Source organism: Dunckerocampus dactyliophorus, chromosome 2 (genome assembly GCF_027744805.1).
Source record: "Dunckerocampus dactyliophorus isolate RoL2022-P2 chromosome 2, RoL_Ddac_1.1, whole genome shotgun sequence".
NCBI classification, from domain to species: Eukaryota; Metazoa; Chordata; class Actinopteri; order Syngnathiformes; family Syngnathidae; genus Dunckerocampus; species Dunckerocampus dactyliophorus.
The window spans coordinates 24,201,201-24,218,555 of NC_072820.1; the positions used below are offsets into that span (position 1 = coordinate 24,201,201).

Below are 17,355 nucleotides of genomic sequence, written 5' to 3' on the forward strand. Positions count from 1 at the left end.
CTCTAACCAAGGCAAGTTTTCCCATAGAACATAATGTAAATCCAATTAATCTGTTCCAGACACCCAAAAATTATAACACAAAACACATTTTATAGACAATAATTATAGTTTTACAGGCAAAAATGATGCAAAAATAATTATACATGACAAATGAATGGACATCTGAACATTTAACATTACTTTTAGTTTTGCAAAAACGAGATTATGCTTGGAGGGCAATCCCCCCCTTTTTCATATGTTACTACACTCACGCTGCATAAACAAATCTAAGCACAGAGGTCTGTTAAAGGCTTTTTAACATGCAAGTTAAACAAACAAGTTTTACATTCAAAAACAATGCCATAAACATGATACTGTATATGAAATGGAGAAATTGACATTTAACATCATTTTACCTGTAGTGGACACCCTTCGCAAAGTTTGGAGGCACTCGAAAATTTGCCATGCCTGACGACATTGTGTATGCCTGTTCCTTTTTTATATTTTCGAACCAGCCTCTGCTCACTTTAAATTTATCAACAGACTCGCTCGTTGCAGGCGGTTTCTGTATTAGATCCAGCAGCCTCACCGCTGACAACAGGTTGACTTCGTCTAGCTCCCATGAGCCGTTGATCCACAACAGCAACAAGTTCTGAATAACTTCCATGGTTTGTGGTCTCTGTTTTATTAACACCGTTACTTCTTTCGCAACAGTTTAGCTCACTTGATTACATTGTTATTCTTCAGGGTGGTACTTATTGTTGATGAGGGCTTCCAGTACATCCTGCCGAGAGCGGCAACATGGATTCCATCCTACAAGTTATTCTTCTTTCTTGAATTCAAGTGGTGTTCACTCTCTTTGGAATGTTGCTGTGACTCGCAACCTCCTTTGGACTCACAGTGGCTTAGTTTGTCGCACAAACTGAAAAAATGCACTGACAGTAGTCATCAACGCAAGGGTCCAATTTTTTTGCCCACTTCATTGCATTACATATACTGTATGTGCCTTACAGGCTGCCGTAGCTAAGGGTGAAATAGGTATTGCAAAATTTTGTCTTGGGGCATGACTCAAGATAGCTGCGTAAACAAAGTAAGCACAGATAGTTTGTTACACACCCCATAATGCACACTAACCAAGCGGGCAAATGCAAGCCAAGGCAAAATTTTTGCAAACATTTTTGGATGTTAACCAAAAAATGTGCTAACCATGGCGGATGTTAACCAAGGTACCACTGTATCTTAAAATTTCAAACCTCTTATTTCTTACTCTACTTCTTATGTTATGTGTGTTGCCATCCACAGGGCCTCTTGCAAAAGTGTAATGAGTTGGGGGCTGCATACCTTTTCCAGAAAGACAAATTCTATGACGTGAGCTATGATACTGGAGATAAGAGCATCCAGTGTGGCAGGCATGTGGATGTATTCAAACTGTGGCTCATGTGGAAGGCAAAGGTAATATATTATATGATGTCATCTGATTTTGAGTGAAAATTTATTGTCAAACTGGTGGCACCACTCACTCCATCTTGACAGTTCAGTTTTAGCGGAACCCCAAAACTTTCAGAATTTTTATTCTTGTGTTCTAACATCAAACATTGCTCAAAGCTCGGCTACTGGAGGTGCAGTGTAGTTTTCGTCCTGGTTGTGGAACACTGGACTAGGTCTACACCCTTGCAAGGGTACTGGAGGATGCATGGGTACCTGTGTTTGGTGGACTCCGCAAAGACAAGGTTTGTTCGGTCCTTGTCCAATCAGAGCAATAAGTTGAGCTTGTTCGGAGAGACGGATGGATAGATGGAAAGAGATGCACTGATGGATGGACAGACAGAGAGGGCTGGACAAAAAGACAAACAAACGGATGATGGTTGGATGGATCAATGGACAGATGGATGGATAAATGGAGAGATGGACAGAGAGATGAAGGAAAAGACGGACAGAGGAACAAAGAGTTGGATGGATGGACAGAGAGATGGATAGAAAGAGACAACTGGATCGATGGATGAATGAATGAATGAATGGACAGACGGATGAAGGGACGGATGGATGGTTGGATAGAAAAACAGACTGACAGATGAATGAATGATGGGAAGAGTTGGATGGATGGATGGAAAAAGAGACGGACAAACGGATGATGATCGATGGACTGACAGGCAAATGAATGGCTAGAGAGATGAATGGATGGACAAAGAGAGATGGATGGATGGACAGACAAAACGATAGATGATGAAAGACAGACTGATGAATGAATGGATGAATGAATGGACGGATGGAGAGATGGCTGGTTGAATAGATGAATGTATGAAATGATGGATTGATGATGGATAGATGAATGAACATACAAAAGGATGGACAGATGAGCGCAGAGATGGATGATGGATGGACGGATAGACAGCGATGGATGATGAAAGAGACGGATTGATCGAAAGACAGATGAATGGATAGATGAATGAACAGATGGAGAGATGGATGGATAGACGGGGGCGGCATGGCTCAGGTGGTAGAGTGGTCGTCTCCCAACCTGGCGGTTCGATCCGGTGTCCTCCCGTGATTGTGTCAAAGTGTCCTTGGGCAAGATATTGAATCCCCAGTTGCTCCCGATGCTGCGTGATCAGTAGTTAATATGAAAGCCTTGGAGGTGGAAAAGCCCTATACAAGTGAAAGACCATTTACTATATGGACAAACATACGAGTACAGACAGATGGCTGGACGGATGAATGGATGGACAAATGGATGGAAAGACGGATGGATTGATGAACAGTGATGGACGGACAGACGGAGATAGACAGATGGACGAATGGATAAGCATAAATAGAATGTGAAAGATATTAAATGTCATCAAAGTGAGTGGAAGTGCTGACACACTAACATGAAATTAAATTAATGAATTGACCTCACGATTGCAACCTTATGGTTTTGTTGAACAACTTTCATAGTACATAAACAGTACCAGTCACACCTTCTCATTTATCATTTACAGCAAGAGCACGTATGTCTACCCCTTCGACTGGTACTGTTACACCAATTGTCTCTCTGTTAGTGGCTATACTCTTGCCATGCATTTGTCCTTTTTGAGCTGTTCCACATTCTGTACATGCATCTTGTTCCTGTCTCTCCCAGGGAACAGAGGGTTTTGGAGTGGAGGTCAACAAGTGTTTGGAGAATGCAGAGTATCTGTATGATCTACTGCAAAGGAGGAAAGACTTTGAACTGGTCTTCAAGCACAAAGTTAGCCCAGTTTTCATGAAACTTGATCAATTCTGTCATTTATTTCTCATTCCATGTGACAATTCCCTGAAGAATTGTCAAAAATTCAATTTGTAGACAAGACACCTAAAGACCTATAAAGCTACACAAGTTGATTCTAAATATGTGGATTAAGTCCTGTCTATGGGACAAAATAAATCAAATGTGTACACGTTTCACGAGCAATAAAGGTATTTCAAATCACTTCTTACTGAGCACATTGTCCTCTGCTTCTTACACAGCCAGAGGCCAGTAATGTGTGTTTCTGGTACATTCCTCCCAGTCTGAGAAGCATGCCACCTGGACCCGACCGAGACAAAAGACTTCACCAGGTCACGAGAGAACACTAATACCATAACAAAAACAATACACGGCACACGTGTACTAATATATTTCAACACGCCTGTCACAATAGTTCTAAAATACTACTAATTAACATCAACGTTATGTGATGTTACATACATATATGTTAGATTGTTCTTCATACAGTAAATGTACAGTGGAACCCCACACATTCCCAATGAAGCATTCACGACCCCGCAAATTCACAGATTTTTGGTCCAAAATATATTCTCCAAAAAAAGGCAATTTTTTTTCAGCAGAAGACATCTCATTCACCCTTATTTATGAATATGTGATAATGTGATTTGTCAGGCATTGATATTAATCCTTTGTCGGTCCTTGAACGCTCCATAGTTGCTTGAAGGCTGTGGAGCTGAATCTAAGCTATTACATGATCATGACTTTTATTGCAAATGTTGATTCAAAATGGAGGACGTTCACGTCAATGTCAAGCTAGCAGGAGCAAGTGCCAAAACATTTTTATGGGCATAAAAAGCAGGGGATCAACTGTATCCCGTATTTGAAAAGAAGTCAACTTCTCTCTGTCATACAAATTTTAAAGGAAAGCACATATGCTGATTGAAAATCATTAAGTGACATTTGAGTGGCTTTTTATCATTTTTGCTACATATAGCAATTTGAAGGCTGAAAGCCTGATAGGGATAGTGTCCTATTAAAGACATAGTGAGATGAGTTGAATTATATTTGACAGCCTATTAAATTGTTAAATGGTTTAAAAATAAGCTTTTATGGCTTTCATTACCTGACACACTGCCATTTTAGGGAAGTGATATCCTGGGATAGTCACATGACAGCCACTCAAATGTTTCATCAAGTCAAGCACAAAGCAGGACACCAACACAAAAGTGTTGATTCTTATGTGTAAAATGTTTACTACATCGCTATTGGTCACTTGTCTCCAGGTCGCTCCTCAGATCAAAGGCAGACTGATGGAGAAAGGATCTGTTCTGATTGGCTACCAGCCAACAGGAACGAAGGTCAATTTCTTCAGGTGTGCGTTTGTCAACCGTGCGACACAGAAAGAGGACATCGACTTCCTGCTGGAGGAGATAGCCCTGCTGGGCCATGACTTATGACAGGTTGTTTTATTTTATTGCAAATGCAACAAAATCTTTGTATCACGACTTTTATACATCTGATCTTAGCTTAATGTGCGAACTAAATAGTGTCTAAAACCAGGGGTGTCCATTTCCAGCAAGGGTTGCATACATGAAAAAATTGAAATACTGTGATAGATGCTAAAAGCAATCCAATGTAGTCAGTGCTAAGCTAAAGCTACATTAGTATAATAGGTAATATATATTAGTGCATTTTCAGAATTTGCTGAGGGCCAATAAAAAGAGTTGTTGGCCGAAATGGCCCCTGGGACGCACTTTGGACACCCCTGATCTAAACAGATTAAAGGAAAACTGCATTTTAAAAAATGTTGTCCAACATCCACAATCCTTATGTGAGACACGAACACGTCTCTCTTTTCTGTGAGTTCTGAAGATATAAAAAGAGATTAAAGACTGAGCTAAGAATGCACGTAACATTTACACCTATAAAGCATTCTGAAAAAAACCCTCCAAAAAGCACCAACAACGCTCAATTTGCATATAATGTGACGTGCATATTAAACAAGCTACAGCGACATTGGTATGATTGAATTACATTACTGGTATTGACAGCTTGCCATGCCACACCGGCTAGCGACTAGCTTCACCACCCACTCGCCCGCAGCGTGGCAACAGTTTGTTTCTATGTGAAACCGATGCGCCCAGGAAGGAAGTTCCAGTAATGCATAAAAAGGACCAAAATCAACATACTGTTAGTATTTCACAAATGTACCCGTTACATGGCCACAGCTTCTACAGTATATAAAACCATAAAACCTTGGTGTTTTAATAGCAGGCGTTGGCGGCATCGGTGTGTCCCATTACGTGCAGTAATGAGCGTTTTTTTTTTTAAATTTTTTTAAATATATATCTATAGAATGCACAGGAGAAAAAAAAAGTGTTCATGTCTCATGGCTTGTGGCTGATCGGCAAAACAAAAAGTGCAGAGCAGTTTTCTTTTAGAACATGCATTTTTTTCCCTTTAAGCAAGAGCAATATTAACTACAAACTGATTTGTTTTAAATATGTAACTTTACACCTTAACATTGTAGGGGATATCTTCCCCACACGCCCAATACAACCTTCCGGATCATGTTTGAGCAACTTACATGTTTAATGGAAAGGTTTTTTTTCCAAAAAGTAATGTAGTAAGTGGTGTTGCACTAAATTCTGCAAGTACTCTTGTATTAGTTTAGTGAATGTTTGCAACTTTTGAATATGCCACTAAACACAATAGTTTTTAAACCTGTATCCTGAAACATTTCACTGAATGAGAAAATAAACACTGAAGCAATTAAGACTATGTTCACCAAGAATAATTTATTTAGAGTATTTAAATTTCAGTTTAAATGTCCTTAAAAACAAAATGTCTCATGGCTACAGCTCAGCATTTGTTTTCTCCATCTCCACCTGGAACAAAAACGAAAAGAATAAGTAAAGAAACATGATTTAGTCAATTTTGGGTGTGAATAAGCAAGGTAAATAGCCTTAAGTATGTCACAATATTAAAAACACTGACACAAATGTCACACTTTCAAACAATACACAGTATGTTCTTTGTTCAAATTAAAGTACATGTGTTACAAAGTGTCAAGTTCTTTTCAAATACTAAAATAAATTTAGCATGAACAACGTAACATCACATCGATGCCTGCACAGTTGGGATTCAGAAATTGCAACCCCCCCCCCCAAAAAAATCATTTTGTACAGACAGGGTGCAATAGTGGTTTAATCGTGAGGTCTGAATCTGTGCACCTTTAGTAAGAATGGTTGTGCAAATTGGGCCATGTACAGGACTGTGGCCACATGTAAGCTTGTGCTCAGAGTAGATGGTACCTGGAAAATTATGATTACGCTGCAAAAACTTTGCTTGAGTTCCATGTGCACACCACCCCAAGGCTATTTTCCCAACAGTTATGCAGTCTATTAAATTACAGCAGAGGCCAGATTTGGCCCTCTGCCTGAGTTTGACACATTCAGGATTCAAGAGTTTTATTGTCATATGCACAGTAAAACAGGTAGTTATACTATGCAATGGAATTCTTATTCTGTTCATTCTCCCCTCAAAAAAAAAAAAAAGAAAACAACAAACATTAATACCAATAAATTAAGCAAGACAGAAGAGACATTAATACCAATAAATAGTGTCACGAGTGTGTGCGTGTGTTGCACCTGATGGCCTGTGGGTAAAAGCTGTTTGCCAGCCTTGTGGTCTTGGACTTCAAACTCCTGTAGCGTCTGCCTGACGGTAGGAGTGTTGTGGATGTGTGCTGTCCCTGATGACGTGTGTTCTTCATAGGACTCTAGATTTATAAATGTCTTGCAATGAAGGGAGGGCTGCCCCAACAATGTGCTGTGAGGTCTTGATCACCCGCTGGAGTGTCTTCCTATCTCGTGTTGTACAGTTACCGTACCAAACAGTGATGGAGGCGGTAAGGACACTTTCCATAGTGCACCTACAGAAGCAACTGAGGATTTTGGTGGACATGCCAAATTTCCTCAGTCTTCTCAGGAAGTACAATCTCTTTTGGGACTTCTTGAAAACTTGTTGGATGTTGTGAGACCAGGCGAGGTCCTCGCTGATGTATGTGCCAAGGAACTTGAAGGTTTTCACCCTCTCCACCTCAGTCTCATCAATAAACGGGTTTATGCGGCTCCTTTTCCCTTGTTCTTGGGTCAATGATCATCTCTTTGGTTTTATCTGTATTGAGATGGAAATGATTATCATGACACCAAGTCATGAGGTCCGCCACCTCTCTTCTGTATGACGTTTCAACACCAGCGATCAGGCCAATGACTGTAGTGTCATCTACGAATTTAATGATGCTGGTGTTCTGGGAGGCCACGCAATCATAGGTGAAGAGCGTGTATAGGAGTGGACTCGGCACACACCCCACACAATTCTTGAGCTGGATGTGCGATTGTGGACTGACTGACTGGGGCCTGCCTGTGAGAAACTTAAAACACCCAGTTACAGAGGGCGGGTGACAGGCCGAGTGTGAGGAGCTTATCTGTGAGTTTGTGGGGGCTGACTGTATTAAATGCAGAGCTATAGTCTATAAATAGCATTCTGAGATGTGTGTGCTAGCCCTGTAGGTGCGAAAGAGCTGTGTGGATGGCAGTGTTGACTGCATCATCAGTGGACTGGTTCTGGCGGTGTGCAAACTGTAGAGGGTCCACAGTGGCCGGGATGCTCTTTTTGTTGTGGGTCATGACTATTCTTTCAAAGCACTTCATTACAATAGGAGTGAGTGCTATAGGGCGATAGTCATTTAAGCAGGTCACATTGCTCTTCTTGGGTATGGGCACTATGGTGGTGGACTTAAAGCAGGCGGGTACAGATGCTTGTGCAAGGAAGGGACAGGTTAAATATGTCAGCAAGCACATCAGCTAGCTCTGATGAGCAAACCTGAAGTGCACGGCCTGAGATGTTGTCTGGGCCTGCTGCTTTTCGTGGGTTTTTGTTGTTTAGAACCCTGCGCACATCTGTTGAGGTGAATCCTGTGTGCTCCCCAAGCCATGATCACCTTATATTCATTTGTAGTGAGTAGCTATACATTTTATAGCTTTAAATGTGTTTAATTTGTGAGGCTTATTTAGGGCTTAAACCTGGATTGTGTTGTGAGTGAACCACAGCAGGTGGGTTCCGGGGGTGGCAGGGAGCAAACCATGTGTTAAGACATTTTAGGGGCGTCTCACTCACATTTTCATCATTCTCTGGTAAGAGTGGAACGGAATCCCCGTGGAAAAAAAAAACAAAAAAAAACTGGAATGTGTGGGTTTTTTTTGTTTTTTTTTTAAAATGCAAACTATGTAAATGTAAAACATACCATGTCGTTTGTTCCTCCATGAAGTGAATTTCTTCTGATTCTTCTGCATTCGCCCATTCTTTGAGCCTCCTTCAGTTTTGCCATTTTTGTATTTCCTGATATCTGAGGAAGCAACACTTGTTAGACCATTTCTATTCTCCCCGCCCCAAGTGAAAACCCATCTAATCAGACTTGGTAATAAAATTCTGCTGCAGATTACCTGGATGCTTTGCTTTCTGCCCCATGTTAGGCTTCAGCTTCTCATATGGACATTTCGCTTCATGCAATGTATTGCAGTGGAAACCGATAAACAGACAGTGTGCGATGCTGCTTGGGGATAATGCTGCCATTCTGGGATCAGTCACAGGGACACAAAGTTGATGGTTCCTCAGCTGGCAGTTATCTTTGCTTCCATTTTCTCCATTGTCAGGTTTCACAACTTCACTTTTATCCAGAGTCCACTGGGCTGTAGGTGGGACTTTGTCACCTGCTAAGGGGTTTGAGGACCATTTTTCTTGTCCAGCAGAGCAGGGACTCCCTGCCTGCTGCTCAATCATACACAATTCCTGGTTTGGGCTTGGATTAGCCACAGGTTCAGAAGACCCATTTTCCCCCACATCTGTTCTGGGGGGTGTAACTTTAACCTGTAAGCAAACAGGGGCTTCATTTTCTAAAGGAGCCATGCTCTGCAGTCCTGGCGTTTCAGGGGTTTTTGGAGTTTGTGGTTTCTTCGTCTGATCACCAGGAGTGCAGAAAACAAGCCAACTGTCCGACATTGGAGCAGAGTCGGAGGAAGACAACCTCAGAACCCGTTTGTTGTCTGATTTGAAAAAGTCCTTTTGAGTCGACGGCCCATCTTTTTCAGGGTCCTCGTTCAGCTCGGCAATCATCTCAGGTCCAATCATGCCGTTTTGCAAAATCCATTCCTTATTAGGGATAAATGGGGCTAGAGATTCTACAGACCACACCGATTCATTCATTTTCTTTCTCATTTGGGAGGTACTTCTCCAGTGAATACTTTCAGTCGTGTCATTGTGTGGGAATGTCGCACAGTTGTCTTCATTGCCACCGACTCCACAGACCTTGGTAAACGAATGCCCAACTTGGCTCTGGAGATCAGTTGGGTTTTCAGAGTTGTGCAATCCTAATGCTCTACTTTGTCTTCTGGATTCCAAGAGGACCTCATGAAGTGTGTCACTCTTGCGATCTGAGGTGCCCTCAGCAGAATTGGTACAGTGGTCATCACCAAGCGCAGGAACACGCTTTGTTTCAGTAGTACTCTGATAAACAGGCCCTTCATAGTCCTCGTCACATCTGGAGGACTGCTGGTCCTCATGAGGTAGTAGATTGCCTGACACATTCTGTGGTGTAGTACTGTCCCAGCATACCAAAATGTCAGGGACGGAGGGGCGCCTTTCTTTGACAACCTCGTCCTCTTGCTGAGAAGAGCTACACACAGGAACGATGCAATCCTGAGAGCTCACTGACCACACATTACCACGGCCAGTTTTCTGACTGTCCATGTCTACAAACCTATTCTGGTCTAACCTTTCACAACATAACTTGACAGCCCTATTTGATTTGTCAGGATGTGACACAAAGGCTTGTTTGCAGGGGCTGGTGACCTGGATCTCCTTGTCTACACAACTGCTGGGTGAAGTATACTTTTCAACCTCAGACCCTTGTTTTTGCGAACTACAACTGGAGGATGATGGAGAACACGACGCAGTTCCTCGCCCTGAATCTGAACCCACAAGGAGTCTTCCCTTTCCGTTGCTATCCAAAGTTGCCTGTGGCGGTTCTGTTTGGACCTCAGAGTTGACAGTTTCTCTAACAGGGACAGTATAAGGAACCCGAACCCTTCTGGTCTGGTTCAGGTTCTGGTACAGGGGGCCATGAGGATGGACCACAGGGTTTAAAAAGCGTCTGAAGTCAACTGGTTGAACATGTGGGTGGGGCATAATGTATGATGCTGGAGCCTCCATATAGGGGGGAGGCGGGAATTGGGGCATGACCACACCATAGCCTACAAGGACATCCAATTTTAACAAAGTATTAGGCAGGGGTATAACAATACATGTACTGACAGAAGTGTCAAAAGGTAAGCAGTTTAAGTTTCCCCCCCCTTACTGTACCCAAAAAAAAAAAAAATGAACCAAACTCTATAAAACAGGTACGTACTGAACCGTGATTTTGGCGTACAGTTACACCCCTAGTATTCAGCGATCACACTTTAGTGTCTATAAATGTCGAATAGAACCACAAAGTTTCACGTTTTAATGCCAAAAATGGGAAAACTAAAAAAAGATGTAGGGCAACATTGCCAAACATGTTATTGAAAGAATAACGTCGTAATAAAGCCAACAGCAACAATTCTGGCTTTCCAAAGATACATTATTAAAGTTAACTGCACTGCATCAGAGCGTTTTCTGGTCATGTGGTTACCTTTTTAGCTACAGTGACATGCGGTCAGGGGATGCAGGCGAGACAATGTCTTTAATGAAAGTGACATTCTTGTTAAAAATCAGACAATACAGAAATATCATACGGGAAGTCCTGCAGTTCTCGCCTCATCTTAAAAAGGTGGTGGCGTGCGTGAGCTGGAAGGTGCTTGTCACTGTCGTGCTTCCATAGAGAGGAAAAGCTAGCTGTTTAGCAGTTAGTCACGTGCATTACATATTTTTATACTCTGAACGAAAGAATTTGACTGCCAGGATGGATTATTAGAGAATCCTCATTGGGTAACTACTTACAGTCTGTATTCACTCTTCATGCTCTGAGTGGCCAGTCTCACACACACACACACACACACACCGACCGCCCCTCGCTTGACAGACTTGCTGCAGGCAGAGGAGCCTTGCCCACACACACGGCGACAGCTCACATTGCTAAAATCAGTACTCTGTTTCTCAGCTTGCCTCCATTTTGGTTTGTATGATATTTAAAGTTAGTTGGTAAATTTGTTTTGTAAAGTATGCGGTGCATTTCACAAGACAGCTGTATACGGCTCGTGCGTCAGTCACTGACTTTTTTTTTTCTCCGTCTGCTTATAAATTTGGCTGGTGATATAAAGTCAGTTGGAAAACTTTGCTCGTAGTACTGAATGCGGTGCTTTTGCGAAAACTACAGTGAACAAGGCTGACAGATTTCCTCGTTTGCCATCACTCGATACTTTCATGAATCACCAACTTCAGATTTAAAAAGTCTTACAGATCGCTTACACAGTACACATAGCTGAATAATATACAGCAACATCTGATCACTCCATGTCAATTTAAGACTTAAATGTACAGATTTAACACTGTCTACCAGAATTCTGCAACTACTAGAATGACCATAGCAGTAATTTGGACTGTTTGTATATAATTTGGATTATCATTAAAAAGATCTAAAAATAAAAATTGGTGGAATAGGTAAAAAACGCATCAGGACACTAAATGAAAACTATAGTGATTGAGTGTTTGATTGAATTGACACAACATAACTTCTCTGCAATTACACATGCAAACTCGAACTGCAACCATTTTCTCTGAAGCAAGGCTAAAGCCTCCATAGCCGTCACCTTCTTTCTACTTGTCATTTTTGTCTCTCTTGGGTTTAGAGTGACGCTTAGAGGTAGGTTTTAGCATCACAGAGCATAAAAAACAAAACAGCCAATAGAGCAAGAGGAAGGGCGGGAAAAATGTAGCAAATAGTGAAATATGACACCCCCTGTAAAAATCAGGCAGTCAATTTGACTGCTATGGTCATTCGAGGTAGTAATACTCAGAACTGTTTTGGGTTTTGAAATTTTAATGATAAAACAATGTTAGAATAAAATACACACATTTAGGAAAAGTCAGGGTCCTTTGGGTACATAGGTTTTTTTTTTTTAACCAAGTTATGACATTGCAAATTTTGAAAACAGTCAAAATGACTGCCTTGGGAGTTCGAGTGTTAAGCCCACACATTTCTGGTTGAACTACACCCACTTCTGGTTTATGCCCCGTCCACTCCAAGTACAGATACAGATAGGTGAACAGATGCATGCTATATCCATTTTAGGTTGTGTGCGCGATTTTTGTCCCAAAATGGCAAAAAAAAAGTGATGTACTACAAATAAAGAAAACTAAGGAAACATTTTCATATAATTATTCTTATCTCTCCTATCTTGTTTTTACTTTTAAGTGTTTGACACTTTTGCAGAGCTGCTGGAAAAGTGAATTTCTCTTGGAGATTAATAAAGTATCTAAAAAAGGTGAAATATAAAAATGTAAACCCAAAACTGAGCAAAAGTGAAAAATCCTACCATGAACTAGAGAGAGATTTTTTTTATATATATATATATATACACACACTGTATAAACACTCACCCATGCTTGGGAAGCCAGCAAAGGGGTTGTAGAAGGGCATGGGCCATTGGTAGTGGAGAAAAGGCGGCGCAGGTGGCGCATGGACGTAAAAGACCGGTCGTGCAGACATGGGATGGGGTGTCCCTCCTGGGTCTTGGCCGCTGGTCTGTGGCCCGGGGTACTGCTGTCCAGTGTTTGGCACACCACTGGTGGCATGGAAGTGTGGATCTCCACGCGGTTGGTGAGGTGTTTGAGGTCTGTTAACAGCAGCCATGATGTAAATCACAGCTACGTAACCACACTGGACTACAACTTGACTATCAGTGCACCACAGCTTCCGGGTTCAAGTTGCAGACTTTCTAGACTAGAACAAAAAGAAAACATGCTGAATTACAGCATTACAAAAAAAAATACAAAAGAAAACATTTTGTTTTTTACTTTATTTTACCAAAACTTTAAGATGGAGCGACAAAAGGTGATGTTTTGATTTATTAAATCATTGTACAATTTTATCAAAGCAAACAATGAACTGGACAAAAACAGTGCTACATACATCCAGTTAACTTCAAGAAAAGGCAAACAAAGCCATGGTATAATCCGTCTCATTTCTTCGTTTTCCCATTTGAAACCAACTTTGACGTTTCAAAGCCAAAAGTTTTGTTATTTTTAATTGAATAAGAAAACAGAAAATGTTTATTTAAGATCAGTTAAATCGAATAGAATGATTACCGTATACACTGCGTTTACCCAGAAATAGCTACGTGGACTTGGGTGTGCAGGTTAACGAAGACAGAGGACCAGGAAAATTAACAAAATGGCAGGTTTGGAGGCTTTTGTGGATATACATTTTGAAATATATAAGAAAGGACGTACATTTACTTGTCAACACTTCCTGGTGCTCTCATTCTTACGGACAATCTATTGCCTAAAAAGCTTGCTCTATAACCCAAAATGCAAAACGTCACTGCCCTCTACAGTCCACACCCTGAACAGCACCTCAGAACTACACAATACACCCGTCGTTACAATAAGAAATGAAAGTATTCAAATCAAGCACAAAGTACAGGACGCATTAACACTTTAAATCTTATTATGGTTTAAAACACGCATGGTGTTAAATAGAATAACGCTATTTGTCAGTCAAATCTACTCCAAACTGGAATTCAACAAAAATATACGTTTCTTGGATCAATAATAACATTCCTGCAGGCTACATTAAGAGAGCAAAAACTTTAAATACAGAACAAGAAGTTAACATTATTTCAAAAGAAAGGGGGAAAAAAACCATCTAATTACCTTACTGAAACGTGTCTTGAAGGAACAAATCAGTCGCAAAGTGTGGAAATAAGCCCACACACCTGAATTTAAATCGACTGCTCATCAGACAGGTGCAGGCGTTCACCTCATTTGTGTTGAAACCAATCAGCAGTGATATGACATTCTTCCCTGTGAACACTAGAGGGAGCCAAAGTAAAAACAGTGCGTCTTCAGCACACATGATTTCCATGTACTGTATACAAGTACTAAATTCCTGGGTTGATGATTGTTTACGGCTTGTTTACTTGTACCCTCACTTCTGTTCTGGCGTTTTACTGCAATTTCTCAGACGTTGTGTATTATTTCCAGTCGTATTTCAAGTCAGTCTCAAGCCAGTCTCATTGTTTATTTTGTGGAAGGTGTCCACTATCAATTACTTATTAGAGACAGGAGCTATGACGTTAAGTTAACTAATTGAGCGTTTTTATGACACACATAAATGTAGTCTCCATTTGCTGGTGGTAACCCCCGAGAAAAGAGGGGATCTACTGTATATGGTAGTGGATTTATACCCTTTAACCCTTTCTGTGTTTTAGGGGGGGGTTAAGCCATCACCAAACTACTTCCTGCAAAAACTCAGATGAAAATCTTCCTCTGCCTCTTGTGCATTTTATGACATGAACATGCATTTGCTATGGTTACTGTTGTGGCTCAGAAATTGTATTGAGGATATGGAGGATAGTTACCAGGAGGACATGGGAATGAGATCCCGGTTATGTCATATTTCCAGTGAACACAGTGGTTTACTTGTGCGACCAAAGCACCCTTCTGCCAAAGGTAGTAACACAAGAAACACAACACAACCTTCACATTTTTCAATCTCCAAACAATCTGAAGTGACACTTGTCTCTATCACTGTCTCTTTGTCTTCGTTTCCAACCCTGCCCTGTTCTGTGAGCCAACCGTCCTCAGCCATCAATGCCTGCCTTTCATTTCTTGTTTTGAAGCAGACGGGTCATTGTTGGTGAGATTGCTGCCAAGTCTTCCCTCATTTGTGCTCGCAGTTCAAGCGTGACCGTAATGATCATTATGATGTCGCATCCTAATGAGACATGCGACGGACATAAGTTAACCCCTAAGAACCCAGATCTGCTTCAGCTGAGAGGATAATGATGGAGGATATGAAGTAGACAAAGTGTCGAACCAGGATCCCTCAACTTTCTCACAATCATTCTTCCCCCACCAGGTGAAATCTTACATGGAGCTCCAGAGCAATGGTAATTGACTGTTACTGTAGATTTATTCCATTGATCAATCATTGCACTAATAGTGCTCTTTTTTATCACCAGTCTTCTTCTTCATGCTGTTGTAGTCCATTCCAGTCTTGTGTAGGTCTACAATCTTGTTGTTGGTCTTGTAGTCTATGTGAGACGTGAGTGCTTATCCAATCCTATTGATGATCCAGTGTTGTGTAGGTCTACAATCTTGTTAATGGCCTTGTAGTCCATTCCAATCTTGTGTAGGTCTACCATTGTTTTGGTTGTCTTTGTAGTCCATTCCAGTCTTACAAAGGTCTACAATCTTATTAACAATCTTATTGATTGTCTTTTTGTCCATTCCAGTCTTGTGCAGGTCTACAAGCTTGTTGATTGTCTTGTAGTCCATTCCAGTCTTGTGCGTTTCTACAGTTTTGTCCCTGAGGTCATCTTTCTGATTGTGCCTATGGTGGTGGAAAGGTGAGAATGGAAATAATAATCCAAGGAATCTGCGACAGGACTAATTTGTGTGCTTTATTTTAAAAACATTCTCTCTCTGTTAAAATACAGCTGCCATAAAGATGATGATTACACAATCTTATTGAAAGTACTTAACTGACACAATCCTTATTATCCCCACAGTATGTGCTTTCATCCCCAATGATTGCAGCTGCATTTCATATTGGGTAGGTGTCAGGCTCATATCATCATATACGAATTTGCTGGGTTGCTAATTTTAGGTTTGGTGGGGCAATTTTTCAAAAACATTTGATATTTTCTCCATTTCAGTGTCCCTGTCTGATAGCACTTGCGTCTGAACAGGTTCTGATAAAGCCTCCACCTCTCTGTTGCTCCAGACCGATAACACAGACGAGACCCCACCCACGCGAACACACGTAAAGTAGTCATAGCGTGTGTTTACTTCCTATTCCTGTCCATGCACAGTAATTGCTGCCATATATTTGATCTTAAAACATTGAAATCATGGTGTCAAATGGTTTTGCAGCGTTTTCATCTTGTACATACTGTATGTACTGTACATACTGTATGATTGTACACATTGATGTAGCACAAGGGTGTCCAAAGTGCGGCCTGGGGGGCACATTTGGCTCTTGGCGGTTTTTGTATTGGTCTGCGGCACGTTCTAAAAATATAATTTAAGAAGTAAATTTAAAAAGACTCAACAACAACAACAGCAAAAATGGAAGAATGAGCAGCAATTTTACAAGAATGAAGTCAAAATATGACGACAAAAAATTTTAATCATAATTTATAAGAATAAATGAGGAAATTATGAGGAAAAATAAAGTATTTTTGTGGCATAAAGTTGAAATACTAAAGAAAAAAGACATTTAAACAAAGGTTATATTATATAATATTACAAGAAACAATGAACACAGCTGTCATTTTTGGAAAGTTAGGTTGTGGAAAGAGTTATAATGTTACAAAAATAGAGTTAAAACATTATGCGAGTAAAGTCACAGTTATTATAAGAAAACGTACAAGAACAAAGTTGTAATAGTTGTAAAAACCCAGCAGAAATAGAAAAAAATCATTTGTAATTTTACGAGAATAACAACAAAATCTTAAGAGAAAAAGTCACAATTTTACAAGAATAAAAAATGGAAGAATCAGCAGCAATTTTCCAAGAATGAAGTCAAAATATGACGACAAAATTGTTATTGTTAAACATGTCATATTATAAGGAATAATAATGTCATTTTAGTAACAGAGTTGAACTATTCAAGAAAAATCCGGTTATTGTTTAACATTCCTAATATTATGAGAAACAAACAAAACAAAATAAAATCGTCGTTTTTGGAAAATTAGGTTGGGGAAAAATGTTATAGACTTTTTCTTGTTAGATTGCAAATTATTCTCTTAAAATTTGGACTTTATTATTGTAAAATAACTGCTGATTTTTCTATTTATGTTGTTGTTGTTTTTTTTTTTAAGTTTTATGGTTAAATTATTGCTTTAGGACGTTCCGCGGGCCAAGACAAAAATAGCCACGGGCCG

General features: G+C 40.4%; 2 protein-coding genes across 4 annotated transcripts in view; one reads left to right on the forward strand and one right to left on the reverse strand.

The window, feature by feature from the left end:
- gad3 (glutamate decarboxylase 3) overlaps positions 1-6,217 on the forward strand; it is a 22,975-nt gene extending 16,758 nt beyond the window's left edge. For 2 of the 3 annotated variants that reach the window (XM_054754895.1, XM_054754886.1), the window contains 4 exons: positions 1,282-1,431; positions 3,098-3,205; positions 3,466-3,555; positions 4,489-6,217. In XM_054754895.1, coding sequence (XP_054610870.1) covers positions 1,282-1,431; positions 3,098-3,205; positions 3,466-3,555; positions 4,489-4,662 — 522 coding nt within the window. In that variant the 3' untranslated portion in view covers positions 4,663-6,217. The remainder of the gene's footprint in view (positions 1-1,281; positions 1,432-3,097; positions 3,206-3,465; positions 3,556-4,488) is intronic. The other variant, XM_054754904.1, reaches the window with a different exon arrangement.
- Positions 6,022-14,157, reverse strand: buc (bucky ball). Its single transcript, XM_054754875.1, has 5 exons — positions 14,120-14,157; positions 12,845-13,187; positions 8,713-10,518; positions 8,514-8,615; positions 6,022-6,093 (listed from the first exon to the last, which is right to left on the reverse strand). The coding sequence occupies exons 2-5, from the start codon at positions 13,095-13,097 to the stop codon at positions 6,068-6,070; spliced, it is 2,187 nt and encodes a 728-aa protein (XP_054610850.1). The 5' UTR covers positions 13,098-13,187; positions 14,120-14,157; the 3' UTR covers positions 6,022-6,067.
- Positions 14,158-17,355: the final 3,198 nt, after the last annotated feature.

What these genes read in the sequence shown, in the direction of transcription:
- buc (XM_054754875.1), bottom strand. Translation starts at nt 13,097, where the DNA reads ATGGCTGCTGTTAACAGACCTCAAACACCTCACCAACCGCGTGGAGAT. An exon ending in TGCTGGCTTCCCAAGCATGG is followed by an intron (nt 10,519 to 12,844) that starts GTGAGTGTTTAT and finishes ATGTCCTTGTAG; the next exon opens with GCTATGGTGTGGTCATGCCC. An exon ending in ATGGAGGAACAAACGACATG is followed by an intron (nt 6,094 to 8,513) that starts GTATGTTTTACA and finishes TTTTTGTTCCAG; the next exon opens with GTGGAGATGGAGAAAACAAA.